General features: G+C 50.2%; 1 protein-coding gene across 2 annotated transcripts in view; it reads left to right on the top strand.

Moving 5' to 3' along the window:
- ABR (ABR activator of RhoGEF and GTPase) overlaps positions 1–18966 on the top strand; it is a 120236-nt gene that overhangs the window by 45394 nt on the left and 55876 nt on the right. Inside the window, exons 1-5 of one of the 2 annotated variants that reach the window (XM_035138840.3) lie at positions 1592–2305; positions 8181–8285; positions 9987–10172; positions 14989–15096; positions 17211–17271. In XM_035138840.3, the coding sequence (XP_034994731.3) occupies positions 2207–2305; positions 8181–8285; positions 9987–10172; positions 14989–15096; positions 17211–17271 (559 nt within the window). In that variant the 5' untranslated portion in view covers positions 1592–2206. Of the gene's footprint in view, positions 1–1591; positions 2306–8180; positions 8286–9986; positions 10173–14988; positions 15097–17210; positions 17272–18966 lie in introns of those variants that run through there. The other variant, XM_035138839.3, reaches the window with a different exon arrangement.

Here is an 18966-nt window from a genome sequence, read left to right as displayed (position 1 = left end):
TCCTCCTCCTCCTCCTCCTCCTCCTCCTCTTCCTCCTCTTCTTCTTCTTCTTCTTCTTCTTCTTCTTCTTCTTCTTCTTCTTCTTCTTCTTCTTCTTCTTCTTCTTCTTCTTCTTCTTCCTCCTCCTCCTAAGTTCCCAGAGGAGGTTACAACATTCAAATACAATATAAAAACCCATTTAGTAGCACAGTTTAATTTTGCACAGTATCACTGGTTCGTCAAGGTGGACTTGTGAATTTTTGCAGGGAGTGAAATAGCCCAGGAAAGAGCATGTTTGTTCATAGGCGGCGGGAAAAGAAGGCGGTTCTTCTCCCCCCCCCCCCGACCGCCTCCCCAGAGCAGCAGAAACTCTGTGGTCTGTGGTTTCCCCTTTTTCTTCCTTGTTGCAGATGAGAAGGCTTCTTTTTCCCCCCTTGCTGCCTCTGGGTCTCTACAACTGTGTGCAATCCACGGCTTGCCCCTGATGCCCTTTCCTGGGGGGGGGGCTGCTAGCAGGGATTCCCACTCACCCACCCACAGTTTTTTTGTGGCTGAGCTCATTCCCAGAAAGTTATACGCACTTTGTGCTTGTGCATTTTTTTCTGGTCTTGGAGGAGAGAGACAGAGAAACAGAGAGAGAGAAGATATATATAGATATATAGATAGATAGATATAGTTCTTCTGTGTTTGTTAGGAAATGCCTATGCAGGCTTATGCATCAGACAGGACTCTTCACCTGGGCCAAAGAAACATCCTGTGTGGCTCAGAAGCCCATATAGGGAGAGCTGGAAATACTTTTTTGTGACTCTCCTGAGCCAGTGGGATGCTGTGGATGGCGGTCCCTCTTGCAGCTTCAAAAACTATTTCAAGATCCCGAGATGCCCCGTGTCCCCTCCCCTTTCTTCCTTATTTTTGCATAGATTCCAGCAAGAAATATTTGTTTGTTGTTGTTTAGAGCAATAGCCTGCCCTTCTCCTAAGGCCCTCAGGAGAGCCTAGGTCATTCTCCCCCACAAAAACAATCCTCACCAACAACCCTGCGAGGTAGAGAGCAGCCGGCCTGCAGTAACCCAACACACTTTGGGGCTGCGTGGAAATTCAAACCCGGGCCTCTCACCCTAGTCTGGCACTTTAGCTGCTGAGACTCACATTCCCCTAACAATTTGCTACAGAAAGGACCTTTTCCCAACTCTCCATTAACCAATTATCACTATTCTTATATTTGTTTATTTATTCATACCCCGTCTTTCCCCCCCCCCGAGGGAACTCAAGTGTTGTTGTTCCCTACTCTGCCCACAACCTCGAGCCATCTTCACAACAGCCTTGCGAGGTGGGCTGTCGTCGTGAGAAAAAACGAGCACCAGCCTAGGAAGTGGTGTGGACCTTGCACTTCCTTCCTGAGATGCTGTCTCCTGCGGTTGGGGACAGTAGTTTTTAAGCTGCTTTTTGCAGGTGATTTCTGCATCTGCTTCTTCCGAGTGGGACTGCTGCAAGTTTGGGATCCTTCCTTCCTCTTCCAACCATCCAGTGGCATTTGTGTCCGTGCTTCCCCCCCCCTTCCAGGTTTTTTCTTTTTTTCTTTTTGAGGGGGTGCGTCTAGCCTCCTCCTCTTCCACCTCTCCGCCCTCCTTCACCACGGAAAAAAGCTGCCTGCTGCTTCCTCAAAGAGCTGGGAGTTCCTTCCCACGAACTTTCCGCATTTCTCTTGGCACCGGAGAGAGAGAAACAGCCTCCTTCTTTTTCTTAAAAATATATGCATACATAGATATATATCATTTTGCCAGGCGTGTGTATCTCGGAGAGAGGGTCCTTTCCCCACCTACGGAGGGCAGGCCAGCGGGCGAGGCTGGCATTTCCTGTCTGCGGAACGAGCGCCAAGGCTGGGCAAGGACGGCAGAAAGAAAAGACCGGGAGAGAGAACGGAGCCATGCGTGCTCCCAGCTCAGGGAAGGGGTTAAGCTAAGCCTCCTGCTTCCTGCCTTCTCTTCTCCTCCTTCGCTTTTTTCCCACAGGAGTTGAGTTTCTTGGCTGCGGACTTTGCCTCTGCTGGAAAAGGGTGCGGGTTACGTTTTGGGTGTGTGTTGTGTGCCGTCCCGGGCTGCGGTGCCCGGGAATGGCTCTCTTCCTCGGAAGGAGGCAGTGCCAGCCTCCGGCGGCGGCGATGCCAGGCCTGGCTGGCCCCTGGCTCCTCTGAGGGGGGCCGACTTCTCCCCAGAGCCCGGGGAGCCATGCAAGAAGAAGAGGAAGCCATTGGCTATCTCGATAAGGTCCTCGAAGAAGAGGAAGAGGAGAGGTCGGCTACCCCCAGCTCCCCGGCCTCGGAGAAGGTGGGCACGCAGTCGGGGCGAGGCGGGCTCTTTGTGCTGGCCTAAACCTCTGGGACTGGCACGGTGGCTTCCAAAAGGTGCAGAAGGACCCAGTAGCTTGGCCACTGAAGACTTAGGTTGGGCTTTATACTGTACTGGGATTGAGCCCATACTGCTGCAGCGGCTAGAGTGCCAGGCTTCGGCCATGGTTCAAATCCCCACTCGGTCACGAAACTTGTGGCCATTTGGCGCAACTTCCTGCTTCTGAGCCTGGCCTACCTCGCAGGGTCGGTGTGGGGACTAAGCGAGGGGGGGAACTGCGTACGCTGCTTGGAGCTCCTTAAGAGACAACCGTTTGCTATCCAAGCAATAAATAAAATGGGGAGGGGTTTGTTTTGCTGCGGGTTCAGCCCCTCACCTGATTCCCCAGAGGTGCCCCCAAGGGGTGGCTGATTTCAAGGAGTTGCTGGACGTCCTGCCTCTTCAATCCCACCTTGTTCTGCGATGGAGGGAATAATAATAATAATAATAATAATAATAATAATAATAATAATAATAATAATAATAATACCTGTATATGGCCAGAGGCACTCTTGTGGCTTGGAGCTCTGGGCTTTCCAGGGCTGCAGTTTACATCTAGATGTAAATGCTGCCATATTCTCTCTTTCTTGCTCCCCCCGCCCCCAAAATAACTCCTGCTTGATATAATTCCAGAGTTTTCCCAGGATTTGGGGGCCTCTGGGAATGAGATGTTGGTGATTTGTGTGTGCTTAGCAACATGGGCTTCCAGGGCTGTCTTTATCCCAGCCTGGTCCTCCCACCTATGGAGGTAAAAGGGTTTGGGGTTTGTAGAAAGCGGGAGCTCAGCAGGGGCTGATAAGGCTGCTTGTTTGGGCTGGAGCGGATTTATTTCTGTGCCTTGCCTTTCTCTCTTTCTCCCTCAACAATTGCTGTCTAAAACCAACCCTCTCCATCGGAACAGAAGACCCCCTACTCCGAGGCAAGGGCTTAATTTGAGCACGGCATCCAGCTTTCCCCAGGAAAATAAGTGATTTTCAGCGCCAAAGCCTCAGGCTTCTTTGGAGTGTTGCGGCAACGATGGCTTGCCTCTGAGCATGGGCAGAGAGCGTTTCTTTTTGCCCCTGCTTCGTTGCTGAGTAATTGCAGGCCTCTCCCCCGGCTCCCCTTTTGGAGCTGGCAAGCTCAACTTACAGGAAGTTTCGGTGCCAGGCACACAAATTAAGTCCTGAGAGTGGAGTGGAAGGTTTTTTATTTATTTATTCTTTCCTTTCTTTCCTGGGTTGGGAATGTGCCCTTTTTGTGTGGAGCGGCTGAAAGCTCCCTTGGCTTGTGTGTGCGCTTCCCCCTCTCTGTGTTTGTGATGTGTGAGTCGAGCCCTGCCAGGCCTAGGCTGGCAGCCCATGGGGCCGCGTTCAGGCTCTTTGCGTGGCACGGTTGGCTGGGGGGGAAGGGTTTGGATCTGTGGGGCGCCCGCGGCACTGAGTGAGTGGGAGGTTGGAAGGGGGCGGAAGAGAGAGGGAGTCGAGCCCCGGCAGGCCCCACGTCGGAGCCGCCTGAGGACGGCGAGATCTTAAGTAGTTTCTCCTCCGAATGTAGACAAGTGACAACAAAGCTCTCCAACTGCTGGAAAGGAAGGAAGGAAGGAAGGAAGGAAGGAAGGAAGGAAGGAAGGAAGGAAGGAAGGAAGGTGGTTTGTTTGTTTGTCAGGCTCTTTCGCATTTAAATCCTTCCCTTCTTCCAAGGAACTCAGGGGGAACTAGTGGGGTTGATTCCTCTGCCTCCATTCCTATTCCTTATCCCAACAACCTTGCAAGGTAGGCGCACTGGGAATGTTGCCCGCCTGAAACATTGAAGAGCCTCTGCCGGTCAGTGTAGACAGCACTGTGGGAGACGGTCTCACGGTCCGACGTGAAGGCTTTCCCCTGTTTAAACCAGAACCATGGGGACTGGAGTCTTGTTTCATTTTTAGGGGCAGAACATCTGCTTTGCACGGAGAAGACCCGAGTTCAGTCCCCAGCATCTCCAGCTAGGTCTGGGAATGTCCCCCGCCTGAATGCCCCCTGGAAAGCTGCTGCCGGTCAGTGTCGACAACCCTGAGCCTAGGTAGGGCCCCGGCTTGACTCCCCACAAGGCCACTTCCGGCGCTCCTATGGCTTGCCCTCATTTGTACCTGCTTTGTTTTTCCAAGCGACACCACCCAGCGATAAGCGCTTGTTTGGTGGACGCGTAAAAGCAGCCTCTGTGATAATATGTCAGCTGGAGCGTTTGCAGTGCAAATGAACCGCAATTAATGCAAAGCGAACCAAAACGAGCATCTCTGCAAGGAGGCATTCGGAATGAGCTGTTCTGCCACCGGCATTTTAACCTGAGAGGGTCAGAGAAGCCCGGCCGCTGGATCAGGCCAGAAGGGGGTCCCATCCAGTCCAGCCTCCCGCATCTGCAGTGACCGGCCAGCCAGATGCCGCAAAGGGGAGCCCCCCGGAGAGACCCAAGTGTGGCAGTGGCGACTCTCCTTCCCTGTGACTTCAAGCGAGTGGTATTCAGAGGCATCCTGCTTTTTAAGAAATGTGTTTTAAAAGACTGTGAGAATAGAGAATGTTTTGGCTGGTTAGGTCAGTGATCCCCCAAAGTGGGCGTTTCCTCCCCCCCTTAGGGGGCAGTGGAGTTATTGGGGGGCAAGGGGCACTGGAGGTGTAAAAAAGGACTGTAACTGAACCAAGGCCATCAATATCAATGAATTAATTAAACTAAGCAGTTTTAATTGGAATCTGCAGAAATGTGCCATTAATGTTTACAGTTGTGAATTTTATCATATTATTTGGATCGTGCAAGCCACAGTTCTAGGAATCTCTGGTTTAGGCTCCATATGCACTCAAGCAGGGACCCAGGTGGCGCTGTGGGTTAAACCACTGAGCCTAGGGCTTGCTGATCAGAAGGTCGGCAGTTCGAATCCCCGCGACAGGGTGAGCTCCCGTTGCTCGGTCCCAGCTCCTGCACACCTAGCAGTTCGAAAGCACGTCAAAAATGTAAGTAGATAAATAGGGACCGCTACAGCGGGAAGGTAAACGGCGTTTCCATGTGCTGCTCTGGTTTGCCAGAAGCGGCTTTGTCATGCTGGCCACATGACCTGGAAGCTATACGCCGGCTCCCTCGGCCAATAATGCGAGATGAGCGCACAACCCCAGAGTCGGTCACGACTGGACCTAATGGCCAGGGGTCCCTTTACCCTTTACCTTTACTATGCACTCAAGCAGTATATTCGTTATTCTCGGGAGCCTTTGGGGGCAAAGTCGGCATAGGCTTGGGAGTCGCGGGTGGCGGTGTGCCCTTCAGCGAAGACACCCAGGGTGGTCCGCCCCCACTGCATCCCCCCTTCCTCCGCCCCTGTGTCCTGGAGAGGTAGAGCCAAGAGGCTCCCCATTACAAATTTCACCTCTACCACAGGTTCCAGTGGGTGGCCTTAAATCAGCTCCTTACCAAATTGGGGTGTTTGTGTGACCACACTGGCCTGCTCTTATGGGAGAATGATTGCGGAAAACAACTTTGAAATCTCTAGAAGGAAAACCCGCTAGCTAATGGAATAATGCAGAGGTTTTTAACATCCGCAGCCACCTTGAGCAATTATATTGTTTTGCAGCACCCCTGTGAGGCAAAGGAGCCCAGTTACATCGCCCTTTGCCTGCAAAGCCGACGGGCTCTCCCCCCTTTCCGAACACCATCCCTGGTGGAGTGATCCCTCAGCATCCTCTCTCCTCTCCTTGAGAGTCCTCCGGGCAGCCGCAGCTGCTGCCCCTGCTCTCTGAGCTGCCCCAAAGAGGGGCCTGGCACTTGTCTGTCCCTTCCCAGTAGCAAGGGCTGGTGGTCTAGCTGGCTGAGCTCCCTCGCCTGCTTGCTTGCTTACTCTGAGGCTGCCTCAGCTCCTGGCAACCAGCACCCCCTGGCCAGCCCCAGAGGCACCATTCACTGTGCAAGCCTTTGGGGGGCAGAGATGCGAGAGGGAAATCGTATCTGAGGAGGAAGGGAGGGGAAGAGGCTAGTGTTGCCCGCAGCACCCCTGACCGTCATTCAAGGCAGTCCAGGGCGCCACAGCCCCCTGGTTGAAAACCACTGAGTACCATAAAATCTTAGTGGATAGAAAAGAAAGAGGTGGATACTCCATGCCAGACCTGAGGATATATTATGAGGCGTCCTGTCTCTGTTGGTTAAGAGAATGGATAACATTGGGAAATACAGACTTATTAGATTTGGAAGGATATGACAACAGATTTGGTTGGCATGCATATCTTTGGTATGTGAAAACCACTGAGTACCAAATTTGCACCTCTGATTCCCGGACCATCGGCGGGCCAAATTTAGAAGGCAATTGGGCCGAATCCGGCCCCTGGGCCTTAGTTTGTCTACCCAGGGGTTAGGGGATGTTAATTGTCTGATCTTGTTTATTCAAGTTAGGTGGCTTTTAGAAACCTGGTCCAGTTGTCTTCCTTTATCATTATTTAATTTGTTTCAGGATAAATTGTTTGTCTGGTGCTGTTTTTTTTAAATTGTGATATAAACTGCCTCAAGCTCTGTGTATTTACTGTTGAAGACCTCTGTGTGTGTGTGTGTGTGTGTGTGTGTGTGTGTGTGTGTGATTTATTGGATTTTAAAACCCCAATAAATAAATAAATAAATAAATAAATAAATAAATAGCATTTCCCGGATCATGTCATGGCCTGCGAGGTAAATGTGCAATTCAGTCATTGGGGGGGGGGGGATTCAGGTTTACGTTGTCTCGAGGAAACAGCTCTGAGAGAGGCAAATCGCATTTCCTTTTAAAAATACTATCTTGTCATTCATCCATGGCCTGTACTGAAAGCGGCCTGTGTGAATTGGGACCCTTGGCGATCTCCCCTCTGGGCAGCGACAAGATTTCAGTGAGATAGTTTCCATGATAAGCCTTCAGACCAGAGATGGGGGGCATAGGGTTGCCATACGTCCAGGAAATCCTAGACATGTCCTCCTTTGGCGGGCCAACATGCACATCTGGGGGGGGATTTTTACATTTTAAAGGAAATGTCTGGGTTTTGGGGGGGTATTTTGGGGGGAGACATGGGCAGTTTGGGGTCAGACTTGGGCTGCTCTGCGCACGTGGCTCAGGCTGCCAGCGGCTCGGGCTGTCCTCTTTTTTGCTCTACAAGATATGGCAACATCTGTGGTCCCCCAGACCTTGCTGGACCACAACTCCCATCATCCCCTGGTCTTTGGCTATGGTGGTTTCTGGGAGTTGGTGAATATCAATGTCTGGAGGACCACAACTCCCCAAATCCTTGATTTAGACCCATGAAATGCAAATCTTAGCCCCCAGATAAATGCAACATTCCCCATCTTACCCAGGGTGCTGGGAACTTAGGAAGCCACCTTGCACTTAGTCAGAACATTGGTCTGTCTAGCTCAGTACTGGCTACACTAACTGGCAGCCGCTCTCGTAAGGTTTCAGGTGGGTGGGTGGGTGTCTTTCCTCCTACCTGGAGATGCCAGTGGGGATTGAACTTGGAACGTTCTGCATGCAAGGCAGGTGCCCTGCCACTGAGCCACTGGACTTGGTGTGTCATTGCTTGATCCTTGGTGTCCTGTGTTCAAATCCTGCCTTGGTCACACAACTGGGGCAACCAGGGCCAGGTTGCTGCCTTTAAGGCCAGCCTACCTCGCAGGGTGTGTGTGTGGGGATGCAATGGAATAAAACTTTTTTAAAAAAAACAATTACACTCTCTAACTTGGGAGTGTGAGAAAAATCATTCTTCGCATGCTCAGAGGCACTTGCAATCACCACCATCCTCTTTGGAGCTGAGTCTTGGTTCCGCTCACCTTTTAACATGTGACATCTTATTTCTTCTAGGGTGGACAAGATGTTGGGAAGGGGGTGGACATGCGGAGGTTGGTCCTAAAGGATTTCCTGGCCAGTGAGGAGATGTACATCAACCAGCTCGAAGCCCTATTGCTGGTGAGTACGCCCCATATCGCAGGGGGCTGGACCTTCCAATTCTGTGATTCTGCGGTGGTGGGAGGGACAACCCAGCTCACCCCTGGCTAGTTGGGGGAAGTGGGGTTGGGAATCAAAGAGGGAACAAGGTCAAATCCTTCCCAGCCAGTGGAAAACACCAAAAGAGGCTGGCTGCCGACGGCATAGGTAAAGGAGAATGTTTTCCCCCTGGTGCCTAAAGGCATGTAATTATGGCGCCAGGTGAGCCTCTCAGGGGAAAGCATTCTGCAGTTGGGGAGCCACCACATAAAAGGCCCTGTTCTTGTGTTGCCACCCTCCATACCTCTCAAGGAGGGACGTAGAGAAGGGCTTCAGGTGACAAGTGCAGAGTCCAGGTCGGTTCTTATGGGGATAGGGGGTCCTCAAGATATTGGGGTCCTGAGCCGTGTTATAGTTAAACGACAAACAAGCACATCCTGAGCGCCACAGCCGTCCTCTCCCCTCCCATTAGCCCTTTCAGGCAGGGTGACCATCGCTCAAGGGAGTGGGCGGAGGTTGTAGTCCAGCAACATTTTCAGGCCCAAAGTTTCCCTTCCCTGCTTGAAAAGGGACCGCAGTGGAGATGGCTGTGTCATGCAGCTGTGAGTTCCGCATGTTTCTGGCTGGAGCAGACGTCCCGAGACAGCGGCTGCGTCTTCCGCAGCCTCCTTTTTGTGGCCTCATCTCGAAAGTGGCCCTCTGAGGCCTATTTATAGCCTCCGGCTTCCTCCTGAGAGCCTGGCGTCCGAGTCACAGCAGCCCTGCCTTGCGCAACACCCGCGTGGCCCACGGGGAGCTTCCCCTTCCATATTCTGGCGCAATGGGGAAGCTGGCGAAGTACTACTACTCTTGACATTTCAAAGGGCCGCTGTGCTCTGTGGGGAGCTGGTTTGTTTTTTAAAAACGCCTGCGGAGGTGTTTAGGATAGTCCGGTAATAAATATTTATTTATTTTTACTTTTTTATTATTATTAATCACATTTGTACCCCACCTTTTCCTCCGGAGAGCTCAAGGTGTTTTTTAATCATCTTATGGTTAACTCATGGTTTCTTAAACAAACCATGGTGTAAGCAAGCCACGGTTTAGTGCTACGTGTGGTGTTCGGAGGCAGAGCATAGGCTTACCTTCCAAGTCCCAGACTGCAGAATCCGGGACCGGCAGCCGTGTGAAACCGGAAGTTGCGTCGACGTAACTTCCGGTGTTGTTTTGCCCTTCTATGGGCACCAAAAATGGCCGCCGCCGGCTTCAAAAGTCGCATCTACGCATGTCAGGAAGTGCGCCGACGCTACTTCCGGTGTCGCTCCGCCCATCTATGGGCACCAAAAATGGCCACTGCCGACACCGGAAGTCACGTCTATGCACTTCCGGACATGCGTAGATGCGACTTTTGAAGCCGGCAGCGGCCATTTTTGGTGCCCATAGAAGGGCAAATCAGAAAGGAAAAAAATGGCCGCCGGCAGGAGAAAATAACGGAGAAAAACGGGAGACGAAGTGATACGGGGGACCACCGGGAAAAGGTAAGTAAAAAAGTGGTTTTCCCGGGGAAAACGGGGTACTTGGCAGCTATGGCATAGGTTAGAAGCACCATGGCTTTGCAAGGATGGTTCGCAAAGGCTGGTTCGCAAAGGATGTGGGGGTCGCAGTGTTTAACGGTTCTCTCTCTCTGTGTCCGACTCACTCCAGCCCATGAAGCCCCTGAAAGCAACAGCCACCACCTCCCAGCCTGTCCTCACGATCCAGCAGATTGAGACCATCTTCTACAAGATCCAGGACATCTACGAGATCCACAAGGAGTTCTACGACAGCCTTTGGCCCCAGGTCCAGAACTGGGACAGCAGTGTCGTGCTTGGCCACCTTTTCCAGAAGCTGGTGAGTTACCCTTCGGCTTTCTCTGGTCCTTGACTTCCTGTGTGTCCATCGCCAGTCTTTTCGTTCCGTTGTGGAGGTGTCCTCAGTAGTTTTGGTGCGGATAAAACACGTAAACTGTGGCTAGCACCAAACACATGAATCTTGGCTAGCACCAGACACATAAACCGTGGCCAGCACCAAACTCATAAACCCTGGCTAGATCAATAATAATAATAGTACAAGGTGTGACCAGAAAGTTCGGTGAATGGTCACAGAAACTGGACAGCGAGAAATATTCGAACATACATACCTTACAAGCCTTCAAAGTAGGCCCCTCTGATACAATACACCATTGACAATGTTTGTAGAACTGTGGAAACGTCTGGAGAAGTCCTCTTTTCGTACTGCTTTCAGTTCCCTTGCCACAGCAGCTTGGACGTGTGAAATGTTGGAAAATCTGTGCCCTTTCAGCGCAGATTTCAGTTTTGGGAAAAAGAAATAAACCTGGTGGGGCCAGATCGGGAGAATATGGATTGTGGGACAACTCAGTAACCTCAGTAATGAATTCACGCGGAATATGCAATTCTTCTGCCATCATTCGGACGGAAAACGCCGATCCTGCATCAATAACTCACGAACTCTGTCAATATTTGCTGCCATTCTGCTCGTCGATGGTCTGCCAGACCGAGGGTCATCTTCGATGGTTTGCCGCCCGTCACGGAGACACTTAAACCACTTCTACACTGTCTTTTGAGTTACAGCTTCATCTCCATACACAATTGTGAGCATTTCGTGGGTTTCCGATGCCGATTGTATGTTTGAATATTTCTTGCTGTCCATTTTCTGTGACCATTTACCAAACTTTCCAGTCACACCTTGTAATAATAGTAGTAGTAGTAGTAAAAGTAGTAATTTAAATGCCACGCAATAAAAAATAGTAAAAAAAACAACACAGCATCAAACACTAAAATAATAAAGCATGGCTAGCACCAAATGCTTAAGCCACAAAAACCACACTTTGCAAATCCAGTTCAAACCCTGGTTTCGCATCCAGTACATAATAGCCTCAGCTGTGGAGACCTAAAGGTTGGGGAAGGCTGGTTTATTTATTACCATTACCCCACCATTCAGCCCGGACACTGAGGTCCAGCGCCGAGGGCCTTCTGGCGGTTCCTTCATTGCGAGAAGTGAGGTTACAGGGAACCAGACAGAGGGCCTTCTCAGTAGTGGCACCCGTCCTGTGGAACGCCCTCCCAGCAGAGGTCAAGGCAATAAGTAATTATTTTACTTTCAGAAGACAACTGAAAGCGGCCCTGTTTAGGGAAGTTTTTAATGTTTGATGCTGTACTGTTTTTAATATTCGGTTGGAAGCCGCCCAGAGTGGCTGGGGAAACCCAGCCAGATGGGCGGGGTATAAGTAATAAATTATTATTATTATTATTATTATTATTATTATTATTATTGCAGTCAAGAACAATTAATCGTGGTTCAGAAAAGCGGGGGCAATACGTGGCTCGTGTTTTACATTCTGACCTGTTTCTGAAAGGAATGGCTACGGTGTTTGAGGCTTCCCTGTTTAGAAAGAAGGTGACTAAGATCTGAGGTGGGACACAACCAAAGTTTATAAAGTCGAAGGGAGAGGCCCAGCAGGGTCACCAAGTAAAATGCTAATGAGCAGGAGGTTTGGGAGCCTTCTCGGTGGTGGCGCCTGCCCTGTGGAACGCCCTCCCAACAGATGTCAAAGAGGAAAACTACCAGACTTTTAGAAGACATCTGAAGGCAGCCCTGTTCAGGGAGGCTTTTAATGTTTAATAGATTACTGTGCTTTATTTTTCTGTTGGAAGCCGCCCAGAGTGGCTGGGGCAACCCAGCCAGATGGGCGGGGTATAAATAATAAATCATTATTGTTATTATATAACAATGTGTTGTGTGAAGAAACTTTCTTGTCTGTCCCTAGTCTTCCAACATTCAGCTTCTCTGAATGAGGAACAGAGAAAAACAACTCTCTATCCTCTTCCTCAATGCCAGGCACAATTCTATCGACTTCTGTACAGTGCTATCTGCCCGCTTCCTTGCAGAACATGGCAGGCTTTGCGTAGGAAAGCAGGGATGCTGCCCGCTGAGCCAGGTTCCCTCGCTACTAGTCTTTTGAGCTCAACAATTCCTCCTTTGCAGAAGTTGAGCGGAACAATGAGAAAAAGGAAGCGACCCTCAATATGCTGTTGGGCGACAACTCCCTTCATCCAAGCGGCCGTACGATCCGGGGGCTGGTGATAGTTTTGGACTACAACTCCCATCATTCACAAAGCTGTGGCTTTTAATGTTTAATAGATTATTGTGTTTTATTTTTCTGTTGGAAGCTGCCCAGAGTGGCTGGGGAAACCCAGCCAGATGGGCGGGGTATAAATAATAAATTATATTATTATTATTATTATTATTATTATTATTATTATTATTATTATTATTTGGGACAGACACAAAGGACTTCTTCACCCAACGCTGAAGTTACTATGGCTGTAATGGAGCAGTGTGCCTCTGGGTGCCTTGCACCAAAGGAGTGGGAAAAGGCTGCTGCTTTTGTGCCCTGTTTGTGGGTTTCTCCTTGGGCCATCGCGGGGGGAATAGGATGCTGGATTAGATGGACCAGAGGTAGCCAAAATGATGCTTCCCAGTTGTGGTTTGGACAGCCACGTCTCTTCTCGCCCAGCTAGCATAGCTGTTGGCCAGCAGCGATAAGATGGGAGCTTTTGGCCTCAACAGGGTGGCCCTTCTGAAGTTCTCTTCGCCCACGGATCGGCCAGGGCGGGGTTGCTTGTGGAAATTTGGTCCCTGGACACCTTGCTTCCGTGGAGCCTGCCAGCGAGAGGTTTAACCCAAGGCTGCCTTTGTTAAGCCAAAAGCAGCCCTCCTTGCAGACAGGAGCTCTATTAACTGCTTGAAATGAGGTCAGACAGTTTCCCAGGGTGGAAACCTTGCCCTGAGCGCTGCCTGTTCTCTCCAAAGAGTTTTAAATACATTATCGTAGTTTTGGAGAAGCTGTGTGGGTGGTGTGGAAGGGGGGGGGCAAACAAGTTCGCCCAGTTCTTGAGTCGAGAACAAGCACATGGAGCTTCATGTATTGGGAAGGGGGGCACCATCGTGGGAGGGGATTGCTGCAGCTTTGGGATATATACAGGGTGAGTCTTTTAAAAGAGACCTCGTGGAACGTGTACTCTGTATCCAAGGGGCCTCTTTTAAAGGACTCACCCTGTACAAAATATTTTTACAAATCAGCTATCTCTTAGGCATGCCCAGTGATACATTTGGGGGGTCCTGTCTGAATTCAGAAACGAGAATGCAGTTAATCTGAGATGGGAAGGAGAATCTTCCTCTGTTTTTAATTCCTAGAATTAGATGTGGCAGGTATGCAATTGCAAAGGCCCAATTCTGTGAGTTTTTGTTTTGTTTTGTTCCAAAGTGGAGTAGACGTCGCACAAAAAAGGCGTTCCTTGGCTTCTGGTTGTGTTTAAAAGTGGGTTGCAGCCAATTCTATTGCTACTCAGAGAAGGCCAATTTGCAGTTAATGGACATGATTAGAATAATGGAATTGTAGAGCTGGAAGTGAACGTGAAGGGACTCCCCTGTGCAGCTGTCCCATACGGGGATCGAACCTGCAACCTTGGCGTCATCGGCACCACGCTGTATCCAAGTGAGCTATCCAGGCACCTGAAAGATTCCACTTCTACATTGGCAGTGGAAATCAGGCTTTGGTCTACCGGAAGCCTCCGGTGGCTTAAAGCACTAACTTCGGGCCTTCAAAGCACCCAATCTCCCGATGTCATTGACATGTTGGGCAGCCCTGCCCACGTTTCAGATTTAACAACAACAACAACAACAACAACAACAACAATAATGGCTTCCAACAGAAATATTAGCATACACTAATTTCTTAAAGATTAAAAGCTTCTCTAAACAGGGCTGCCTTCAGATGTCCTCTAAAAGTCTGGTAGTTATTTTTCTTTTTGACATCTGGTGGGAGGGCGTTCCACAGGGCGGGTGCCACTACCGAGAAGGCCCTCTGCCTGGTTCCCTGTAACTTGGCTTCTCGCAGCGAGGGAACCACCACAGAAGGCCCTCGGCACTGGACCTCATTGTCCGGGCAGAACAATGGGGGTGGAGACGCTCCTTCGGGTATACTGGACTGAGGCCGTTTAGGGCTTTAAAGGTCAGCACCAACACTTTGAATTGTGCTTGGAAATGTACTGGCCTGCAAGGCTAGGTCCTCATAAGGATCTGGCCTGTGGAACTAAATGGTCTGTCCCTCCCACTGCCACCATTGCTGTATAATATAATGACTATTTAAAAAACAAACCTATACTAAATGGAAATCCTCCTTGCCAAAGTAGCACTTAGAAAATTAAGGTTGTGCTGCCGCCGATGGATTTGTCCTTGCCTAAAGGTGGATCTTATGATGCAAATGTTTCTTTGTTACTTAACAAAAATTGGATTTCTTTTCCCGTCTTGGGTTTTAGGGAAATTGCTGCGCAAGCTGTAATTATACTATTTTTATTTGGGGAAGGTGCATTCAAAGGTCTCACCTGTTTGTGGGGTGGTCCTCAGCTATTTCAGGAAGGGGGGGTATAAATATACGAGGCCCTGATTATCTCGAGTTCTGTGATGAACCCCATTAATTTCCCATGTGGAAAAAATGGGGCCTGCGGGGATACGGATCAGAAAGTGTGGGTGCCAGTGTTTAAGAAGGCTGTGACTTACGGCCTCAGGGAATGAACTTAATGCTTTTCTAATGTTTCCCTCCCTTTGCACACATATCACTACTTGCCCCCCCCCCCCCAAATAGGCTAGCCAGCTGGGGGTGTACAAGGCTTTCGTGGACAACTACAAAATTGCGCTGGAGACGGCAGAAAAATGCAGCCAGAGCAACAACCAATTTCAGAAAATCTCAGAGGTGAGGATTCAAAATATTGTCGTTTATTTGCTTGTCTTTTATTCACATGGCTCAAATGTGGCTTGGATGGAGTTAATTCTGTGAGTGGATTGCTATGTGTGTTTTACTGTATCCTCACAACAACCCTGTGAGGTTAGTCAGGATGGACACACACACACACACACCCTAGTTTGCCTAATGAGATTTTTTATAGAGTAATATAGCCTCCCCTTCCTGCTCCAAAAAGAGACAAGTCTTTGCCCTGAGGAGTCTACAAAGTAGGACAGTTTACAAATCCCTTTGCTATACAAAGGATTTGCTAATCTACTGTTCCAGTAAACAGAGTTGTGTATTTTGAAAAATGCAATGCAAGCCTGCCTGCTTGCTATTTGATCCCATTTCTACTTTCTCTTGCTGGGGGTTGGGGGGAAAGGGGAAAGGGGGGCTTATGCAGGACCCCAAAATTTCATCCCTGCCGCAGACCTCTTTCTCCACTTTATACAATGTATTTGCTGGCACAATTTATTCTAATCCCAAGATCCGCCAAGCATTGTGAAGAATTTGGATTTCCTTCCCAAGCAGAGACAAGGGTCTCTGTTGATTTTTAAGGGGGCGAAATTGTGACATGGTTGACAAACAGAACCTCCTTGAGCAGTCACAGTCTACCCCTCCCCCTTCCAAGAGTTTGCTTGTGAAACTGGTATAGCTCAGTTGGTGGAGCAACTGAGGGTTGTGGGTTTGAGCCCCACGTTGGGCAAAAGAGTCCTGCTTCGCAGGGGGTTGAGCTAGATGACCCTCGTGGTCCCTTCCAACTCTACAGTTCTTTGATTTCTGTGATTTGTGGGTGGCAGCGGCTGGACTGAAAAGGAGACTATTTCTTCTGATCTGATGCTTGTGATGTTGGGCAGCATGAGTGAGGAGGCCAGCCAAGAAATGTATTTTTCTAGGAACCTTTTTGTCCATATCTGGTCAGTTTAAATTAAAGCTACTCAAATGGTGCCTTTTGTGTGTAGAAATTGCTATGTGCTGTGTGGAGTACATCTAAAACAGGTGTCTTTTGAGTTTAAATGAGGCAGGGGGTCTCTAGAAGGCCTTGTGTGCAGTCAATTCTTTGTTCTCTCTCTGACCTCTATTAATGACCCCCAACACCACTGAGATTACTTTCTCTCGGGCTCAACAAACTTCAGAAATTGTGCCCCTCTTTTAAATCAACCCTTTCTCTCCAAATCCTTTGGCTTATATCTGATCTTGGTCTTACTCAGAGATATGAATGTATGTGACTTAACGTAACTCTGCTAATTCCAGTTCTTCTCTGCATAGGGTCTCTGCATAGAATTTAGTTGGATATAACTCAGGGGAGTGGGAGGGACCCAGGTGGCGCTGTGGGTTAAACCACTGAGCCTAGGGCTTGCTGATCAGAAGGTCGGCGGTTCGAAACCCTGTGACGGGGTGAGCTCCCGTTGCTTGGTCCCAGCTCCTGCCACCCTAGCAGTTCGAAAGCACATCAAAATGCAAGTAGATAAATAGGAACCGCTATAGCGGGAAGGTAAACGGCGTTTCCTTGTGCTGCTCTGGTTTGCCAGAAACGGCTTTGTCATGCTGGCCACATGACCTGGAAGTTGTACGCTGGCTCCCTCGGCCAATAATGCGAGATGAGCGCCACGACCCCAGAGTTGGTCACGACTGGACCTAATGGTCAGGGGTCCCTTTACCTTTACCTTTAACTCAGGGGAGTAGAACGGTGTGCCTGTGCACGACCTCAGCTTGCTGGCCAGGGTCCTCTCTGCACATCCTCAGAGGCACTCTCGTTCTCTGTTTAAAAAATAAATAAAATTTCAGCATACAAAGGGTGCAATCCTTGGGAGTTTAGAAGAAGAAAATAGACCAGATTATAGAAACCGGGGGTGGGTGGGTGGGTGATAGTGGCTGTCTCTGGTACGAAACCTACTCACTGAAATTAATGGACGCGGCTAACGTAGGCTCATTAATCCCAGTGGGTCTACTCTGCAACCCTGAGGATGCAACATTTACAGGGGAGCAAGTGCCATTGAACTCCACGAGATTTACTCCTGGGTAAGATGTTTGCAGGATGCCCTAAAGGTGGCCTCTAACGGTTCTTTCCCCCCTCTCGGCAGGAGCTGAAAGTCAAGGGCCCAAAGGATTCAAAAGAGAGCCACACCTCCGTTACCATGGAAGGTATCGATTTTATTGCATGCATATCTTTCTGTAGGTGTGTGCGAGCTGGCGTTTAAATTATGTGGCATGCTCTTTTGTCTGACTCTCCCCCCAAAAAACCCACCCCGCCATCCCCTGAGCCCATCAAAGGAGAGATGAGATCTGGTGCTGTGTGTGCATATTGGAGATACGGGTCCCTTTGTGCTCTTATGGGGGAGAGGCGGGAGGCAAGGGGGGTTGAGAGGAGGGGTCTCCACCTCTTTGCAATGCTGGCAGCGTCTTACAGCCCCTCACGCCCCCTTCCCCCCCTCCTCCTCTCTCCGCTACAACTACCGGCTGGGCTTTGGAGCTCTTTTCACCGACAGCCAGCGGAGCACCACCGATGGAGCCGGGTGATAGCCATGCCGCAAGGAGGGTGCCATGGAGATTCTGCTCATCATCCGCTTTTGCTGTAACTGCACCTACGGTGGGGGTCTCCTTTCCATCCATCTCCACCCCTCCCCCATTTTTTAAAAGAGCAGGTGGAGGGCAGGGCTGGGACAGTGTCGCTCGCTCGGGTCTGGGGTCCTCTCTTGGGGTGGCTTGTAAGGATTCTCTCTCGCTGCTCTCTTTGTCTCCACAAATGCCCCTCCGGCAAACAAGCCTTTGTCCTCACTGGTCCGGTGCCGGGGAAGTGTGGAGGGGTCTTAGCGCGCCTCAGAAACCTCCCCCCCACTTTCCCAGATTTCTCTTTTTTCCGCTTCGCTTGGGAGTGCCAACTTGGTGATTTCTTTGTTCCTGAGTGATCCTAGGGTTGGGCTCTTCTTTGTCGCTAGGTGTTTCCCCCCCAAAAAAATCAAAGGAAATATTGGGTCCCCATGGCAGGTGGGTTTCAGAGGGTCTCCCACTGCTACTCTGTGACTATTCGCCCCCAGTTTCTGCCTGGTCCCGTTAGGGCGCAACTTCAATTGACGTCGGTCTTTGTGACCTCTGAATGCAGAATTCTCCCCGGAACCTGTAACAAAAGGTGGGGGGCGGGGGGGTGGAAACACACCTGTCCCTTTTTTTCTCCCTCCCTCCCACCCACTGACTCCCCCAAACCACCTCGCATTTGCTTCATCTTTGCCCCGTTCACTCGCTGCCCGAGGGAAGTGGGGTACTGCCCCCTAAATGTTTGCTCCCCCTCCCTTCCATGCCTTGTAACCATGGTGATGAGCAGGGGGGCTGTGTAGGTGGCCACTACCTTCCATCGTGGCCATCTTTATTGGGGTGCTGGACCCCAATTTTGTGCATTTCCCGGGACTCTTTTTCAACATGGGTTTTTACTTCTTGCTTTTCAGGGGTGTTATCCAAAGTGACTGGTTTCGGGGTATCAAATTGTCAATTTGGAGGGGTGGTGGTGGTGGAGGAACGGCGTTTCTCCTGCCCCTTGTTACTAAAGGCGATTTAAATTCTGTCACGCTCCTACACGCAAACGTGTCCCATTGAAATGGGGATTTGTTGCACCCGTTCCCTTTGGGGTGGGGACTTCCTCAAGAGATGCCCCTGTTGGGTTGGCGCTGGCATGGGTGGTTGGGTTAGGGGGGGAAATGGGGGCTCTGCTTTGTGAGGGGGCGAGGCGAGGGTGAATTTCCCTATTTGCATCCGTTTCAGAACGAGACCCTGCCTGTTCCCTTCAGCTTGGGGAAGTGGCTTTGAGCGGGGAAAGGGGGAAATCCACAATGCACGTCTGGGCTA

The sequence above is a fragment of the Zootoca vivipara genome, chromosome 14 (genome assembly GCF_965207765.1).
Source record: "Zootoca vivipara chromosome 14, rZooViv2.hap1.1, whole genome shotgun sequence".
In the NCBI taxonomy this organism is placed as follows: Eukaryota; Metazoa; Chordata; class Lepidosauria; order Squamata; family Lacertidae; genus Zootoca; species Zootoca vivipara.
The sequence above is the reverse complement of the archived record's forward strand: the minus strand, read 5'-3'. Positions and strand labels throughout refer to the sequence as shown.